The sequence below is a fragment of the Enhydra lutris genome, unplaced genomic scaffold, assembly GCF_002288905.1.
Source record: "Enhydra lutris kenyoni isolate GAN:26980312 unplaced genomic scaffold, ASM228890v2 scaffoldscaffold72, whole genome shotgun sequence".
Taxonomy (NCBI): Eukaryota; Metazoa; Chordata; class Mammalia; order Carnivora; family Mustelidae; genus Enhydra; species Enhydra lutris.
The window spans coordinates 7,007,710-7,027,251 of record NW_019154156.1 but is presented as its reverse complement, the minus strand read 5'-3'; the positions used below and the strand labels follow the sequence as shown (position 1 = coordinate 7,027,251).

Sequence of the window (19,542 nt, the reverse complement as noted above, 5' to 3'; positions counted from 1 at the left end):
GCCCTGGTCCTCGGCCGGGAGGTGCCGGCAGAGGCCCTCCTAACCCCGTGGGTGGGGGTGGGGGGGGTGCGTGACTCGGGGACGGCGGTGAGTACCGGCCGGAGCGCCGGGCAGGACCCCGGGGCCCCTTCTCCGCCTCTCCAGCAGCCCCGCGCCGCGACCCCGCTCCACCTGCGCGCGAACTCCGGCGGGGGGGGGACGCGGGCGCCCAGGGCTGAGTGCGGCTGGGAGCGGGGCGGGGGAGGAGGGCGCTGGGGGTGGGGGGGGCGGCCCCTGGCCCGGGGATGGAGGGGGGGGGCGGGTGGAGGCGAGAGCGAGCGGGGCATGCGCAGTGGGGCGGAGGAGGTGGCGATGGCCGGGGGAGGCGGGGGGACTGCTGTTTATTTGCAGCTGGGCCAACTCGGCGGCGCAGGCGGCGGCGGAGCGCGGGGCGCCAGCGGCGGGTCCGGCTGCCGCCGCATCATGCCCGAGGCCACCTCCCGGCAGCCGCGGCGCGCCGCCGGGGCCCCGGCCGGGGAGAATGCCAGACGCCCGGGAGCGGCTAGGGCAGCGGCGGTGGCGGCGGCACGATGGTGGTGACAGGCTCTGCCCGAGGCGGCGGCGGCAGCGGAGACCGCGCGCCCTCCCGGCGGCGGGGCTGCGGACTCGCGCCGGCCGGGGCCGCGGCGCTGCTGGCCGGGGCGAGCTGCCTATGCTACGGCCGCTCCCTGCAGGGCGAGTTCGTGCACGACGACGTGTGGGCGATCGTGAACAACCCCGACGTACGGCCCGGCGCCCCGCTTCGCTGGGGCATTTTCACCAACGACTTCTGGGGCAAGGGCATGGCCGAGAACACCAGCCACAAGTCCTACCGGCCGCTCTGCGTCCTCACCTTCAAGTGAGTCCCTTAGCTCGCGCTCGCAGCCGCAGCCGTTTCTCTTCGCCTCTCGTCCGAGCTGGGAGAAGTTGCGGGACCAGCTCGGGGGGGGGGGGTCGTTTCTTTTCTTGGGGCCCCTTCCTCTCCACGCCTCCCTCCTCTGCTGCTGTCCACGCCACTCCGCGCCGCTGTCCCCGGCCCCGCTTCTCTGGGCTCCCGGGGCGGTTCGGGAGGCGCGGGCTGGGAGTTGGGATCGAGTTTCTCTGGAGTCTGCGCTCTCGGCGGGCTGGTCTCTCGGGCTAGGGCTGGGAGCGGGGCTGCTAGAGCTGCTCCCGCACTTGGTCAAGTGCGACCGCGCGAGCCCGGCGAGTTCCGGGCTGGAGGCTGTGGTGGGGATGCTTCCAAGTTGGGAATTTCTCGGAGGTTGTTGGGTAGCCTTGCTGATGGCGAGAGAATCAGTCCCTTTGGGGTTGCGTTCGGAGGAGAGGCGAGAGCCGTGCGAGGGCTGCACGGGTTTTGGGGAGGCGCAGCAGAGGGAGCGGAGGCTCTCCCCCGACCTGCAGTCTTTGGCTGCTCCCGGAGCCTTTCCAGTCCGCAGGTTTGCGGAAGGGCTCGGGATTTAGATAAGATGCAAAGCAAAGGAAGGCAGAGCGTGGGAACCTCTGGAGATCCTGGTGTCCCAGTCGAAATAGTTTTTGTTTTACAACCTCAGAGTCATGATTCAGCATTTCTGGTATGAATAAAGTGTAAAGGAACCGAGAGAACGCCAGGGTTTTGTAGGGTGGAGTATTTTCTTGAATTTAAAAGAGGGCTTGCTTCAGAAGGAAGAGGAGGAGGGCTTTGTATGAGTGTTACCTGGTACACTGTGAGCTTGACTCAACCCTTTTTAATTTGGCTCAGCCTTTAAGCTTATAATGTGCCGGACAAAAACTTGAAATATTGGTTCAGTATCATCAGTGTTTTAAGCCTTTTCCAGTGGGTGTAATATGAACCTGTCTTTATGATAGTAGTTATTCGAGACGGGATATGCAGCTTGAAAAGCTTGCCTGGGGCCAGGAGGCCAAGGTTTCTTGACAGGTGGTTGTGATGACTTAGAAAAGGAAATCATAGCAGTTGTCAGTAATTCATGGGCTTTTGACTTAATTCTTGCATTGAAAATTCAGTGTTTTAAAAGAGAGTGAGGAAATTGCACATTTGACTCTGAAGAGAGTATTTTGTAAACATTAGTCCTCTTGGAAAGTGGTTTTGCTTTTTGGCTGAAAGATAACCACAGCTACTGAGTGAGTTGCTCAGTACTCTCAGTTTTCCAAATGTTTCTTAAAATCTTAGATGACACAAATATATATGTTTATCTTCTAGATCGGCCTGCCTTTTCATTTATTACAGTGAGGGCTGATGGTTCATTTAAGGTGTGGAAGCTCACAGCATGAGATGTGCTGGGATTGTAACAGCCATGGAGACTGTCTTGATCTGAACATTTTACATTTTAAAAGGTTAGGGCCAAATGCCAGTGCCCACTTGGTGGAGGATGGGAAGGATGTTTTCACTTTTTGACTTTCTAAAGTGTTTTTCATGCATGCAGGAGATGGCAGGGACAGAAAAGAGGAGTGGGGAGGGAAGTAGACAATGAGGAAAGGCCATTGATGAAGAATGTTAGCAAGGGTTTTGGGGAAACGGGTAAGGAAGGAGAGTTGCAGGGCGGGGCCAACTCCTCACTGTGTTCTCATTGGTTACAAAATGCAGATTTGCGTCTAAGACCATTGCTCTTTGTAGAATCTCATTTTACTGGCTGTGTAAGATATACCTTTTTTTTTTTTCTGGAGAAGATTGAGTTGCAGATCTAGAGAGCAGCACAGCACTAATCAGAAAGGGGTAGATGTTTCTTTAGAAAGAGAAAGTTAGCTCGTCTTTCCATGTTCACAGGTGTGAATTAAAATAAGACCTGGGGGCGCCTGGGTGGCTCAGTGGGTTAAGCCGCTGCCTTCGGCTCAGGTCGTGATCTCAGGGTCCTGGGATCGAGTCCAGCATCGGGCTCTCTGCTTAGCATAAGGAGAAGCCTGGAGGGTGGGGGGTACTGTTGATGGCTCTAGACTCATACAACTCTAAAGGTTGTTGCAAGGAAGGACAGAAAATCAAATTTATTAACTATTCAGTGTGAAACAAGCATTGGCCTGAAACTCTTTACATAGATTAAGTCTTTATGATTTTTGTTTTAGATAGTTGATAAAAATAAAGTGGCCCTTTAAATATATATACACACTGTTTTAATTATATCTTAAACTAGGTTTTCTTTTTTTAATAAAAATCTTTGAGAATTTGAGATCATTTTTATTTATTTTTTTTTCTGGTAAGAACACTTAACATGAAATTGCCATTTAGAATTCTTAGGAGCACAATAAAATATCATTAACTGTAGAGGCCATGTGGTAGAGCAGATCTCTGGTGCTTACTCCTTTTCCATAACTGGAACTGTATACCTGCTGAACAGCAGCTTTCTCCGGGCTCCACCCCCCCCCGCCCCCCCCTTGGCAGCCATCATTCTACTCTCCATATGAATTTGACTATTTTAAATATGTTATGTAAGTACAGTCATGCAGTATTTGCCCTGTTATTGGCTTATTTCACTTAATATAATGTCCTCCCCGGCCAGCCATGTTGTTGTATGTGACAGGATTTCCTTTGTTAAGGCTGAATAGTATTTCATTGTATGTATAGACCAGTTATTTTAAAATTTTTTAAAAGATCTTATTTATTAGAGAGAGAGAGTGAGAGCGAGCACACAAGCAGGAGAAGGGGCAAAGGGAGAAGTGGGTTTCCTCCTGAGCAAGGAGCCTGACACGGGGCTCTAACCCGGGACCCTGGGATCATGACCCTGAGCCAAAGGCAGACACTTAACTGACTGAGCCACCCAGGCACCCCCCCACTTTTTTTTTTTTTTTAATCTATTCATCTGATCACGGACAGTTAGGTTGTGTCCATGTAGTTATTGTGAGTATTGCTGCAGTGAACTTGGCAGTGCATATATCTCTTCAAGATCCAGATTTCAATTCTTTTGGATTTTTAACCAGAAATAGGATTGCTGGATTATTAGCTGGTTGTATTTTTAACTTTTTGAGAAATCTCTATACTGTTCTCCATAGGAGCGGCACCTTTTAAGTTCCCACCAGTAGTGTACAGTGGTTCTAGTTTTCTACATCCTTGCCAACACTTATCTTTTTTTTAATAAAAGCCAGCCTAATGGGTGTGACAGAGGTGATAACTCATTATGATTTTGATTTTGATTTGCATTTTCCTGAGGATTAGTGATGTTAAGTATCTCTTCATGTACGTACTGTTGGCCATTTGTATGTCTTTTTTTTTTTTAAACTATAATTGACATATGATACCCTATTAGTTTCAGATGTATACCATAGTGACTTGATGTCTTTATATATTATAAAATGGTCCCCACTATAGGTCTGGTTACCATCTGTCACTATACAAATTTATTACAATATGATTGACTGTGTTCCCTAGGCTGTACATTACATCTCCATGACTTACTTATTTTATAACTGGAAGTTTGTATTTCTTAATGCCCTTCACCTATTTTGCCACCGCCCCCCCCCCCCATCCCCTCTGGTAACCAGTTATTTGTTTCCTGTATCTGAGTCTGTTTCTGTTTTGTTCTGTTTGGTTGTTTTGTTTTCTAATTCCACATATAAATGAAGTTATGTGGTATTCGTTATTCTCTGACTTATTTCACTTAGCATAATACCCTCCATGTTGTCACACATGGCAAGCTCTCATTCTTTTTTAATGGCTGAGTCTTTATTGGAGAAATATCTGTTCAGGCCCTTTGCCCATTTTTTCATCCTTTTTTTTTTTTTTTTTTTTTTTTTTTACCTTGAGTTGGAGTTTCTTACGTATTTAACATATCAGATACATGCCTTGGCTATTCCATTGGTTGCCTTTTAACCCTGTTGGTTACTTCCTTTGCCGTACAGTGGTTTTTTAGTTTGATGTAGTCTCAGTTACCTAATTTTTTTTAATTGTTTGTACTTTTGGTGTCATATTTTAAAAAATCATTGCTAAGTCTAAATCATGAAGTTTTCCCCATTTTTTTTTAAAAGATTTTATTTATTTGACAGGGGGAGAGCGAGAATGAGAGAGAGAGAGAGAGAGTGAGGAGAGCGAGAGAGTGCACAAGCTATGGGGGGTGCAGCAGGCCGAGGGCGAGGGAGAAGCAGGCTCTGCACTGAGCAAGGAGCGTGATGTGGGGCTCTATCCTGGGACCCTGGGATCATGACCCCTGTTTTTCTTCTGGAAGTTTTACAGTTTCAGGTCTATTTAGGTTGTCAGTACATTTTAAGTTGATTTTTGTGTACAGTGTAAGGTAAGCGTCCAGGTTTATTCTTTTGCAGGTGTATACCATTTTTCCCAACACTGTTGAAGAGACTATCTTTTCCCTGCTGTGTATACTCGGCCTTTATGTTGAAGATCATTTGACCATATATGTGTAGGTTACTTTCTGGCCTCTCTGTTCTTTTCCATTGGTAAGTGTGTTTGTTTTTATTCCACTACCATACTGTTTTAATTATTGTAGCTTTGTAATATGGTTTGAAATCAGGAAGTGTGATGCTTCCAGCTTTGTTCTTTCTCAAAATTGCTTTATATATTCAGGATTTTTTGTAGTTCCAAATGAATTTTATGATTTTTTTTTTTATTTCAGTAAAAAAAAAAATCTATTGGTATATTAATATAGAATACATTGACTATAATTGGCTTTGAGTATTATGGACTTTTTTTTTTTTTTTTAAGATTTTATTTATTTATTTGTCAGAGAGAGAGAGAGGGAGAGAGAGCCAGCACAGGCAGACAGAATGGCAGGCAGAGGCAGAGGGAGAAGCAGGCTCCCTGATGAGCAAGGAGCCCGATGTGGGACTCGATCCCAGGACGCTGGGATCATGACCTGAGCCGAAGGCAGCTGCTTAACCAACTGAGCCACCCAGGCGTCCCTATTATGGACATTTTAACAATAGTAAGTCTTCTACCTATGAATTTGGGATGTCTATTTGTGTTTCGTTTAGTTTCTTTAGTTTCTTTCGTCAGTGATTTATAGTTTTAATTATACATGATTTTTACCTCTTTGGTTAACTCCTCTGTATTTTATTCTTTTTAATGCTGTTGCAGATGGGATTGTTTTTCTTAATCTTGGATCATTCATTATTGGTGTATAGAAATGCAGCTGATTTTTTAAACTTGAAATGCAGATGCAGCTATTTTTGTATATTGATTTGTATCTTGCAACTTTACTGATTTTGAATGTTCTAGCAGGTTTTTTTGTCTTTAGGATTCTCTAACATAAAAAATCAGTGCCATATACAAACAGATAACTTTACTTCTTTTTTTCCCAGCGTAAATGCCTTTTCTTTTTCTTGCCTAATTGCTCTGGGTAGGACTTTCAGTACAGTGCTGAAGAGAAGTGCAAGAGTGGGCATCCTTGTCTTTTTTTTTTTTTTTTCCTTGTTCTTGATCATAGAGAAAAAGCTTTCAGTTTTTCACCATTAAGTATGATGTTAATTGTGGGCTTTTCATGTATGTTCTTTATTGTGTTGAGGTATTCTTTCTGAACCTAATTTTTGAGACTTTTTACCATGAAAGGTGTTGAATTTTGTCGGATCCTTTCGTTGCGTCTCTGGACATCATCATGTAATTTGTACCCTCCATTCTGTTAATGTGGTATGTAACATTAAGTGAGTTGTGCATGTCGAACCATTCTTGCATCCCAGGGATAAAACCCAGTTGGTTATGGCTTATGTTCCTTTAAATGTGCTGTTGAATTCAGTTTGCTAGGATTTTATTGAGGACTTTTGCATCTGTTTTATCATAAATGTTGGCCTATAGTTTTCTTTTCCTTTTTAAGATTTTATTTATTTATTTGACCAAGACACAGTGAGAGAGGGAACACAAGCAGGGGTTGTGGGAGAGGGACAGCAGGCTTTCTGCTGAGCAGGGACCCTGAAGCAGGACTCGATCCCAAATCCCTGGGATCATGACCTGAGCTGAAGGCAGATGCTTAACAGACTGAGCCACCCAGGTGGCCCGAGTTTTCTTTTCTTATATTGTCTTTGGCATAAAAAAAAAAGAAAAACCCTTCTCATTGTGAGATAATTGTACATTTCCATACAGTTGTAAATAATAATATAGAGCTTTTTATCCATTTTCCTCCAGGGTTAAAGCCTTGCATAACTATAGTATAATATCACAACGAAGAAGTTGACATTGATATAGTCCATAGCTTTTATTTAGATTTTATCAGTTTTACATGTACTCTTTTTTCTTTTCTTTTCCTTTTTTTTTTTTTTTAAGATTTTCTTTATTTGACAGAGAGAGAGAGAGATCACAAGTAGGCAGAGAGGCAGGCAGAGATAGAGGGAGAAGCAGGCTCCCCATTGAACAGAGAGCCCAGTGCGGGGCTCGATCCCAGGACCCTGAGATCATGACCTAAGCCGAAGGCAGAGGCTTAACTCACTGAGCCACCAGGCGCCCCATACTCTTATTTCTGTTGTGTGCATTTCGTCCTATGCAGTTTCGTCACATGTAGATTTCCAAGATTACGACACAATCAAGATACAGAACAGTTTCATCATAAGGATCCTTTCTGCTTCTTTATCATAGTTATAAACACCTCATTCATAACAGCCCCCCAATTTGTAACACCCCACCCTGCTCCACAATCACCACTAATCTCCATGTCCGTAATTTTGTCATTTTGAGAGTGCTATATGTGGAATCATGTAGTATGTAACCCTATCGAGACTGGCTTTTTCTGCATTTAGCATAATTCTCTGGAGTTTATTCAGATTTGTTGCATATCAGTAGTTCATTCTTTCTGTTGCTGAGTAGTAGTCCGTTGTGTGGCTGTCCCACGGTTTCATCCTTCACCTGTTGAAGGACATCTGGGTTGTTTGCAGTTTGAGGCTGTTACAAACAAAACTGCTATGAACATTCATTTACAGGTTTTTTTGTAAACACCGGTTTTATTTCTTTGGGATAAATGTCCAGGATTGCAACTGCTGGGTCACATGGTTGTTGCATATTTAGTTTTTTAAGAAACTGATGAACTGTTTTCCAGACCCTCCCATACCTGTATGAGTAATCCAGTTATTGTGCTTCCTCACCAGCATTTGGTGTTGTCACTTTCTTTGGTTGTAGCCATTCTGATAGTCATACAGTGATACCTCATTGTGATTTTAATTTGCATTTCCCTAATGGCTGATGGTGTTGAATATACTTTCATGTGTTTATTTGCCCTCTGTATACCCTCTTCCTTAAAATGTCTCTTCATATCTTTTGTCCTAAGTGGATTTTTTTTTTATGTTGAATTTTGAGATTTCTTTATATATTGTAGGTAAAGGTCCTTTGTCATCTGTGGGGTTGGCACATACTTTTCTCCCATTCTGTAGCTTGTCTTTCCCAGTGCAAAACTCAAACCTAGGTTTTGTTGTTGGCTTTTTAAAAAAAAAGATTTATTTATTTATTTATTAGAGCAAGAGAGCATGCCTGTACGCACATGCAAGTGGGGGGAGGGTCATAGGGAGAGACTCTGCAAGCAGACTCCCCCTGAGCTTCATGCAGTACATGGGGTGTGGGGGGAGGGGGGGATTGATCCCAGGACCCATGAGAACATGACCCAAGCCAAAACCAAGAATTGGACACTTAAGCAACTAAGCCACCCAGGCGTCCCTCAAACTTAGGTTTCTTTTTTTTTTTTTTTAAGATTTTATTTATTTATCTGTCAGAGAGAGAGAGGGAGAGAGAACGAACACAGGCAGACAGAGTGGCAGGCAGAGGCAGAGGGAGAAGCAGGCTCCCCACAGAACAAGGAGCCCGATGCGGGACTCGATCCCAGGACGCTGGGATCATGACCTGAGCCGAAGGCAGCTGCTTAACCAACTGAGCCACCCAGGCGTCCCTCAAACTTAGTTTTTATTAAAATAGTTTATTATCTTTGATTCACTGAATGAATGTCTCACATAACTGATAGCTAGAAATTACTTTAAGAATAAACAATAAATAAGTTAATAAGAGATGTGTAATGCTTGTTACTATAAAGGTACTTGCATGCATAGAAACATATTAATCAGTTTTTCTCACATAAGAAATCGGCTGAAATTGGGGTAAGGAAGTGGATTTTTAGTGTCTACTCTACCAGTTTGTGGGGCAGGGTACAAAGGAAAATGAAGTCAGTTTACCAAGATATGATGGCTTTGTATTACATCAATTTTTTGGAATTGGAACTCTGTTTCTTGGAAATTCTTTCCCTTTATTGCACTAGGTTATAGTTGTACTAGAGAAATTTCTCTGAGATTTGGAAAGTGAAAGTGAAATGGCCACGTACCTGGTCAGAAGGCTGGTGTAGGTGTTGGTGCTGTCACAGCTCCTGTGGGTTGTCACAGACATGCCAGCTAACCCGCTGCTGGCTAGGTCCATGGCACCTCCAGAGCTCTCCAGATCATGGTGTTCTAGCTACGTGGAATCATAGTGCAGGTGTGTGTGCAGCCCTGAGGAAGTGTGCCAGCTTGTTTGAGCCACTCGCATCATTAAAGTTGGAGCCTTACAGGCTGTGAGCAGCAGAGGTACCTTTGGGTTCATGTTCATTGCTTCTGGCTCTTCTCAAGTCCACCCATCCTTCCTCCCTCCTGAACTCCTGCCCTGTGGGCGTTCCATGCAGACGGAAGCAGCAGGCTTGCATAGGCTGTGCAGCGAGCTTCTACAGTTGGGAAAGGTCAGATCTCTACAGCAGATCTCTCTGCTGTATCATTTCTGGTGGTTCTGCTTCTCTAGTCAAACTTTAATCGATACAAATGGTCGTCTCTGTGTTCCTTGACGTGAGTTTAGAATTCTAATGAATTTGTGTTCACAGTCAAATCTTATATTTGGTCTTTTCATAAGATTATTTTCCAAAGGCACACAGAAATATTTTTGGATCATTGTAGAGCAGAATCAAAACATCTGTGAAAACTTAATCTGTAGCAGTCACCTTTTTTATTTTGCTTTTTTATCCTCCACTGGCCATGACCTGTTTTTAACTCTGGAATCAGGACATTAAACCCGTGAAGTCACTCTGTAGGCACTTAATTGACACAGAACCAAAACCCATGATGCCCATAACGCCCACCTAGAAGAATGGCTCTGACTGATTTAAAAGGTGCTTAGCTTTTTAATTTTATTTTCTCTCTGCCCTTTTCCTCTTGAGAAAAAGAAAAAAATATCCTGGTGGATTGTTAGCAGAACCGTCCAGATCAGGAAGCAAGGAGAAGCTTCCTTCAACAAGAAAGAAGCAGGGGTTTTCCATGTTAAAGATGGGGAAACTAAGGCAAATGAAAGGATTTTAAACTCTTGAGTCTATCTGCTTTTAAGCTACTGGATCATAGTATTCTACCAGTTCGCTATAAAGGTTTATCTAATTGAAGGATTCTGATGGTGATATACACCATAGGAGTGAAAGTGGGTGGTTTGAAATGTCAGAGTTAGAAAATAGAATATCTTAATACGTGCAGCTGTAAGGATTTGAAACATTTTAATGCTTGGATCTGGAGAGGTTTTAGTGTTTTTTTTTTTTTTTTTTTTTTTTTTTGGAGTTTTTTTTTTTTTTTTTTTTTTTTTTTTTTTTTTTTGCAGCAGTTTGCATCTTTTAGTCGCAGATGATATGCCAACCATGAAAATCAGCTCTAGCCTCTATGCCCAAAATCTAAAAGAAATGGTGGCATGTTCATTTTGGTTCTGTTCCTTTTGCTTTGTCCTCTTTGGAATTCATTTAGAGATGGTCTGTTGCAGCAAAGCTGGTAAGTTTGTGTTCACAGTCTATGATGGTAGACATCTGCCATCATAGATTGTTTGACTAGATTGTCTAGGATATTCCGTGATGGAGAGAGCCAAGGAAAAATATGATTGAAGGCAATAAAGATTTTATAGAGAAGAATGAAAAAAAAATGTCCTCTGAAAATTGCATGCCAAACTAATGTTTATCTTAGAAATCCCAAGAGACGGAGGTTAAGATTGTTGCCTGCCAGCATGAGCCTTAGACGTAAAATGGGCTTTGGACTATAGTCTGGCAGTGTAGGAAGGATGGAAAATTAGAGGAGTGTATTTTTGAATTATGAGGGTTTTTATAGGTGAGTCTCTGAATGAAGCTTAGAAAACACCATTGGAAGCAATCTTTTTAAATTTTTTTTAAATTTTAAATCAACATATGTCTTTTCTGTCTTCCTTTGGAGCTTACAGTTCATCTTTTTCCTAACTTTGAATACGTAGTCATTCCACTTAAAAAGGCAGGGAGAGACAGGGGAGGAGTGCTTGGACATGCCAGAGTTAATGGCACTGTTCTTTTCCAAATGATGAGAAATGGTTTTTGTTCTCCAGTACCCTGTTGATCTGACCCCTGGCCACTTCCCTGACCTCTAGTCTATCAGTCTGCACCTCATTCTACCTCTGCCAGCATTCTAGAGTCCTTGTGTCCTTTACAGGCTACACCCACTGCTGCCCAGGAAACCTTTATACTTTCTGAAATGCTCTTTGCCCAGACCCATGCACTCTTGCTCTCTTACCACCTTCAGTCTCTGCTCAAATGTCATTTCCTCCTTGCCACCTTCCCTGGCACCCTGATCCAAAATGGCGGACTGTCCTCCATGTTTCATCCTTACTCCTTCACTCTACCCTCTTTGCTTTAGTAGCCCACATTGCTGTCTGGCAACATGGATTTTTTTTTTTTTTTTTTTTTTTTAAATTTGACACACAGAGAGAGAGAGAGAGAGAGAGAGAGAGATCACAAGTAGTCAGAGAGTCAGGCAGAGAGAGAGAGGGGGAAGCGGGCTCCCTGTTGAGCAGAGAGCCTGATGCAGGGCTCGATCCCAGGACCCTGGGATCATGACCTGAGCCAAAGGCAGCTTCCTAAATTACTGTTGAAAGGGTGAATGAGTTCATCACTCACGTGAACGCTTGACTTTTTCAGGTAAATATTTAGCCAGGGCTACACTTTTATAACATAGACAAAAAAGTCTGCTTAACTTATTTCTTGGTTTATTTCCTTTTTTTCCCCCTCTGTCAAAGAGAAAAATGGAGGCAGATAAAGAATTTCTAGGATACAAGAGATGGATTCCCGTGGGTCCTGCTTCATGGGAGGCTGAGGGACAGTTTTGATTCTGAAAGGGGCAGTGGTGGCTCCCTGTTGCCTCCTACTGGGACTGTGACTCTCTGTAAAGAATGACGATCCACAGCACTTTGGGACCATTCTCCTCTTGTGTGGCATATTGAAATGTGATGCTAGCTGTAAATTTTAAGACTGGACATAGCAGCTGTGCCTTCTGAGGCAAACCCCAGAATTACAGAGTTTTCTCCAGACCTTGCTCTCAGGGGACCAAAGTTCATCCATCCTCGTTTCCTATAGTCTCTAAAGAAAGGCCATGTTTTTTCAAGCCAGTGAGGTAGACATGACATGTTTCCAGTTGGATCAAATAAAGTATAAGGCTCTGAAAATACTTTCTCAAAGGAACTATGATGACTGTGACTTTCTCTCTCCAAGTACTGTAGAATAAAGAATTTGGCCTTTATCCCAGGTTCCTGGGAGGGAGCTTCTAAACCCTTGGAAATTCCTGAGTGATGGGAGTGTCTCTGCTGCTCACAGTGGGTCCCAAGATCACACTTGAGTTTGTGCTAAGGAAGAGGTAACTCACGATGGACCATCTGATAGTTTTAGAATGTGGGCTGGCTATGCTGGAAAGACCACTTGTAGGATTAGAACAATGGGACTTTGAGCCACATACAAGCCCTACCTTCCAACCTCCAGGAAGGGAAAGTGGTGCTGGAGATTGAGTTCAGTCACATGCCCAGTGATTGATTCAATCAATCAACCTAAGTAATGAAACCCCAGTTAAAAACTTGACATTGAAGCTTGGTTGAGTTTGCCTGATTGGTATTCATATATCATGCTGAGGGGGTGATGTGTCCTGAAGACAAGAAAGGTTTCTGTTTGGGACCCTCTCAGACCTGTCTCCATGAGTCTTTTCTTTGGACAGGTTTTTGATTTTTATCCTTTACAATAAAATTGAAATCACAAGTGTAATGCTTTCTCAAATTCTGTGAGTCATTCCTGCAAATTATCAAATCTGAGGGAGTTGTGGGAACCCCCAGATTTGTGACCAGTTGGTCAGCAGGGCAGGTAACCTGGGGACCATTGAACTTGCAGCTAGTGTCTGAAGGGAGTACAGCCCTGTGCAGGAGTTTGTCCCCACATAAACTCTGGCTAGTCACTGTCAGAACTGTAGCGCATCCAGGAACTTTACCAAACATGTATCTTTAAAGGAAAATGAATTGGCTAAAAATTGACAACTCAATTATGCTTCTAACTAAACTATATTTATATCTGTTTATTTTAAAAAATTATTTTCATTTTTATTTTTAAATTTTTATTATTTTTATTCTTAATTTTTATTATTTGCTGACTCCCTTTTTGAAGATTTTCTTTTGAGACTTGCTGCCTTGTCACAGATCTTCTTGCTCTCAGTTTCCCCAGCGTTTCTTTGATGCACTTGTTACTCTGAGCACTTATGGGACCCTCATGACAATAACTATCCCTTGCATGGGTATGGGCTCCTCCTGACAAGCCCCTCTTGCCCTGTTCCCTCCCCATAGCTTCCTCATAGCCAGGGGAGGATGGGATGCCTTGCACGAACCCAGACCATAAATTTTATTTGTGTCTCGGAGCACCCGTCTCCCCCTTTGCACTATGTTACTTGCCTTGGTGCCTGCAAATCATATCCTTTGGTTCTTTGATACATTAAGTGATGATTTGCTGATTTATTCTTGATACTAGAGGGAATGCAGAAGAAGAGCAACCAAAATGATTAAGGGCCAAAGGGATTCGCCTTAGAGGAAAACGAGAAAAAACAGATGTTGTTATTTATTGGTTTATTGGTTGAATGATCTAAGAAGACTATGGAAACCACTTATAAGTGTTTGAGAGCTCAGAGGATGGCAAGAGAAGAAAAAATGAGCTCAGAGGATGGCAAGGGAAGAAGAAAAATGAATGGCAGTTGAGGAAGACCGGAGAATGTCCTGTGTGTTCAGTTTTGGGCGGTGGAAACTCATGAGGAAAGTGTTGGAGGACTCATTACTTGAGATAACAGAAACAGACAGTTAAGGTTAGGATGGTTAAAGTACATTTAATTTTTTCTTTTCCCTGGTTTATAGTTTGTATTGCGAAAGAATGTATGTTGTGTTATTGCTGAGAAAACTGGATTTCCCAGGTAATCGTGACAAAGATAGGTAGCCTTCTTTTAAGTATTGAGATGCATGTCTCTCATTGTTCTGAGTATCACCTGGTTTGAATCACTGGGTTTCTTGGGACAGATCTCCGGGTCCCATTTCACATTTACTGACTTACATTATCTTGGGGGTGGAATGAGGGAATTGGCAATTGTAGCGTGCACGTCAAGGGATTCAGAATCTGGGAACCACTGGGACCCAGTGGGAGCATATGTTACATGAAGATTAGATGCCAAGTATCTCTGGAGTGTTATAGAAAAAAGAATCCAAAAGCTCATTGAGATAGGAATGTTGCCGTGCGTTTACCACATGCCGCCGGCTCACACCTTCCTCCCACCCCTCTACTACAGTCCTTGAGGGCCAGAGATCTTCCCTCCACTGAGGCATTAAGAACTATGTTAGTGAGGGAGCACCTGCAGCTTGGAGAAGCTCTGCTTTGGCTCTTGTCTGTGGGCAGGTGTGATGTGGGAGATGCGACTGAGGTGGGCTTTCTGCTGGGGTCTGGGAGGGCCGGATGCCAGTGGCAGAGCTTAGCTGCCAAAGACAAGGGGAGTGCATTTATCGCGACAGGCAGACAGGCAGCAGGGACCTAAGGGTGATCGGGATGTCATGACCCCCTGGGAGGGATTGCTGGTGGTGGCCAGTTAATCACATTGTCCCTAGGAATGAAGTAGATGTGCAGCCCTCTTAAGTGTTGCTTCGTCCCCAGGCTTGGTGGAAAGCCAGGCTTGAGTCACCACAGGGGAGAATCATGACCTGTTAGGTGGGAGTATGGAGGTAGAGCTGTTTGACTGACTGACCTGGGGTCCCCTGGAGGAAGGGTCCTAGTCTGTTCTGTAGTAGAAGTCTTTTCCAGGGACACAGCCCGGTTTTGTTTTTTTAACCCACTGAGCCACCCAGGCGCCCCGGTTTTGTTTTTTTAAACCAGAACTATTTTCCACAGAAGAAAATTAAGAAGAGTAAGGGGCTTTATCTAGAGCTCCAGGCTCTGTGAGTGGGTGGAAAAGGAGGGGCAGCCAATGGCTTTCCTCTTCCTTCCCCACTCCTCCTCCTGTGACTTCTTGGTGGACACTGTGACCCTGTGACCTATTCTGGGGACCAGTGCCCTGTGATTGCTGTGAGTTCATTGTAACCCCACCTTTCTGGGCAGCTTTACAGGGAGACAGACAAGCTCAGATGGAGGAAGGGCATTTGCGGTCCTATTTGCCAAAAAGTCTGGAAGGCTTTCAGCCAGTCAGATGTGATTATTCAGATTTTTTCTTTTCCTCCTCCTCCTCCACCCTCTCCTCCTTCTCCTCCTACCCCCCTCCCCGCTCCCCCTCTTTCCCCTTCTCCTCTCCATCCTCCTCCTCCTCCTTCTTCAAAGATTTATTTGAGAGAGAGAGAGAACTAGTGGTGGCAGGGCAGACTTGGGGGGAGGGGAGCATGATGTGGGGCTCAGTCCCAGGAACCTCAGATCATGATCTGAGCTAAAGGCAGATGCTTAACTGACTGAGCCACCCAGGCACCCTGTTCAGAGTTTTTCTGAAAAGAAAATATATATATATATATACTTCCTATTGCTTGGTTTAAGCTTTAAGTTAGAGATAAAGGCTCGGGGCGCCTGGGTGGCTCAGTCAATTAAATGTCTGCCTTCTGCTCAGGTCATGATCCCAGTGTCCTGGGACAGACCATGCCAATGGCCTCCTTGCTCAGCGGGTAGCCTGCTTCTCCCTCTTCCTCTGCCCCTCCTTTGCTTGTGCATGTGCTGCTCTCTCTCTCTGTCAAATAAATAAATAAAATCTTTTTAAAAAATCTTAAAAAAATAAACTAGAGATGAAGACTGAACCAAATTAGAGATTCTTACTGTTGAAAGGGAAAGATGATCTTTTCAACTTACAACTTAATGCAAGTTTATTTGCTCATTCAGTAAACTTTCATTTAGAGTCTACTGTATGCTAGGAGAGATGGATATGATGAGGAAAAAAGTGAATTTTTTACAATGCATGAAAAAGCTTATAATATTTGAGGAATATGGCTAAAGAGTTTTAAAAAAAACTGAGTAAATGCTATAGTGAAGTGCACTTAGGGTGACGTGGGACGTGAGAAACTATTCTTCTTGGGTGGTATTTAGAGTGGGCTGTTTTTCATGTTTCTGTATGGACATTTCTGGTTATCCAAACACCAGTTCTAGTCTTAAATACTGCTTCTTGTATTAGTAGTTGGCTTGTATTGTGTTAAATTGTGACTACTTATGCCATCTCAATGGGCACACAGATATTTCCATGCAGTCATGTGGGCCCAGAATTACCAGGTCTTCTAATATTTTAAGAGAAGCTGGAGATCTTTATAAGAAATCACCTGTTTTAGCATGGAAGTTCCTCAAAAAGTTGAAAATAGAGCTATCCTATGACCCAGCAATTGCACTACTGGGTATTTACCCTAAAGATACAAATGTAGTGATCCAAAGGGGCATGTGCACCTGAATGTTTATAGCAGCAATGTCCACAATAGCCAAACTATGGAAAGAACCTAGATGTCCATCAACAGATGAATGGATAAAGAAAATGTGGTCTGTGTATATGTGTGTATATGTGTGTATACGTATATATATATACGTATACACACACACACACACAAACACACAATGGAATACTTTGCAGCCATCAAAAGAAAATGAAATCTTGCCATTTGCGACGACGTGGATGGAACTAGAGGGTATTATGCTTAGCAAAATAAGTCAGTCGGAGAAAGACAACTATCATATGATCTCCCTGATATGAGGAAGTGGAGATGCAACGTGGGGGGGTTGAGTGGTAGGAAAAGAATAAATGAAACAAGATGGGATCGGGAGGGAGACAAACCATAAGTGACTCTTAATCTCACAAAACAAACTGAGGGCTGCCAGGGGGAGGCAGGTAGGGAGAGGGTGGTAGGATTATGGACACTGGGGAGGGTATGTGCTATGGTGAGTGCTGTGAAGTGTGTAAACCTGGCGATTCACAGACCTGTACCCCTGGGGCTAATAATACATTATATGTTAATTCAAAAAAAAGAAATCACCTGTTTTAAATATGTTGATAAATTAAAAGAAGAAAAGGCGTACTGTTGAAACAAAACAGTTTGCAGGCCATACTTAGCCCTTGGGGAGTCTCCTTGCAGCATTGTTATTGCATCTTCCTTTCCAGTCTGAGAGCTCCTTGAGTCCATGCATTGCTTCACTCACTCATTCATTTGTCTGTATAGCCATCCGTTTATCCACTTAATTTTGACAGCTGGGAACAAGGCATTGTGCTGGGCACTAGGGTTATAGCCATAATGTGGCTAAAATATGGCAAAAATCCTTTTCCTTGGAGAATTTGGGGTAATTTTTATCATCTTTCTCAAGGCTGAGCTTTCCCCCATCTCCTCAAGTCTTTCCTAGACATCATTTTTTTTTTAAAGATTATTTATTTATTTATTTGACAGACAGAGATCACTGGTAGGCAGAGAGGCAGGCAGAGAGAGAGAGGGAGAAGCAGGCTCCCCGAAGAGCAGAGAGCCCGATGCGGGGCTCTATCCCAGGACCCTGAGATCATGACCTGAACCGAAGGCAGAGGCTTTAACCCACTGAGCCACCCAGGTGCCCCTGAGACATCATTTTTGAGACTCCCCACTCTTCCAGCATTTTGGGACTCTCCTAGGAAGGTGCTCCAGCATTAAAGTAGCACCTGGAGGGGCTGCTGCCCCCTGTTGGATACCCTCTCCGGCACACACCAGAATACCTCCCTCTTTCCTGTCTCTGCCCTGGTAGATTGTCCCATTGCTAGCTTTCACTATTATCTGTCAGTGTCTCTCTTTCTCCTATAATGCTGTCAGCTCTTTGGTAGCAGATGCCATGTCTTCTCTTTGTATCTCTGGGCCCTACATCATACCTGACATGAAGTAGGTACTCAATAAATATCTGTTAGAGTGAATTGAAATGAAAATTAGTTTGGCTTAATGCAGTTTGGTGTGTTTGATAGCCAAGACGCAATAACTCTGCGAGTTTAGCATAAACTGACAGCCCTTGGACAATACTATGTGTATAGCTTTAGCCTGGATTGCAAGTATTTTGTTCTCTTTTATGTCCAGATGTGGGACTTTTCTCTAACCCATATTCTACCTAATCCTGTAAGAATTAATTAACAATAGCAAGCATTTAAACTTTTTGTGAATCTTAGTCTGCCAGTCAAGTGGACCCTCTTTCACAGATGTAGGCTTTCTGCAAGCGTGGTTAGCATATGCTACAGATCTCGCTGAGTTTCTGATAGAAATATGGGACAGACCAGAGATAATGTCAGAATCTTGTGACTTACACTGAAGGTCTCCATTTAAGGAGACCCTGGTTATTATTCACCACTCTTTGTATTTGCCACAAATCCATATTCTTGTATCTTGTACATAAGGAGATTCTGAAAGATTTTGATTAATGTCTTTTTGTTAAAATAAAGATGTGATGTGTCTGTCACACTCCGTTCTATTAAAATGTGAGGTTAATCCGCTAAACCCCCTTTTTGTGAACCCATAAAAGAATCAGAGATTCTCTTTCCACTGCTCACAAATAGCGTTTTGTTATTATTTCCTCTCAAGCTCACTTGTCCATAGTTTGGAGAGCTCACTCTCTATCTCTTTAGATATTTGGGAAACTCTAGTAATTTTAGATTCTCATTCATTTCTCAGGGCTTAGATTCACCAGTATCTAGTACTGTGTGAGGGCCTTTCAGTTACCTTAATTAGCACTGCAGTCGTTCCCCATTCAGTAATTTATTTTTATATTTTGATATCCAATTGAATTCACTTAAAACACCAGGCATTTTGTCCTAACTGGTTTTCAGGAATATTAATCTGATGACAGCTATACTTGTGAATATAGCATAATGTATAAACTTGTCAAATCACTAAATTGTACACTTGGAACTAATGTAACATTGTGTGTCAACTCTATTCAAATAAAACACCACCCCCCCACCCCCCGCAGTACTCTATATAGATAACTCCTGCATATTTTCAGATAGGATACATATGGACCACAAATGGGTCTCATTTTGTATCATTTTTGGAAGGGGAAAGTACCTCAAAAAGTGTGGCAATATACTAGCAACACTTTTAATGATGCTTTTTTACTTTTCAAATGGTTGAATAACAATATTTTGGAAAAAATAACAAGTATTTTGTTCTCTTTTTAAAGGCAGTGCTGTTAATTTGTAATCCAAAATGATGATCTAAAGTGTAATATCTGTGAAATCAGTCAAATACATTCCCTAATGTAAGATGCATCTTGTATGTTAAAAAGGCAGGTCCTATTCTTCTACTAACACTCAATGCTTCTGACACCAGATGTGTAGGGTTTTTATTTTTTAGTGATCAGTTCTCAGTGT

The 19,542-nt window shown here is 43.2% G+C and overlaps 1 protein-coding gene across 2 annotated transcripts in view; it reads left to right on the top strand.

Moving 5' to 3' along the window:
* The first annotated feature begins 569 nt into the window (after positions 1-569).
* LOC111159975 (transmembrane and tetratricopeptide repeat containing 1) overlaps positions 570-19,542 on the top strand; it is a 259,364-nt gene continuing 240,391 nt past the window's right edge. For both annotated transcript variants that reach the window (XM_022522697.1, XM_022522698.1), the window contains exon 1: positions 570-877. In XM_022522697.1, the coding sequence (XP_022378405.1) occupies positions 570-877 (308 nt within the window). The remainder of the gene's footprint in view (positions 878-19,542) is intronic.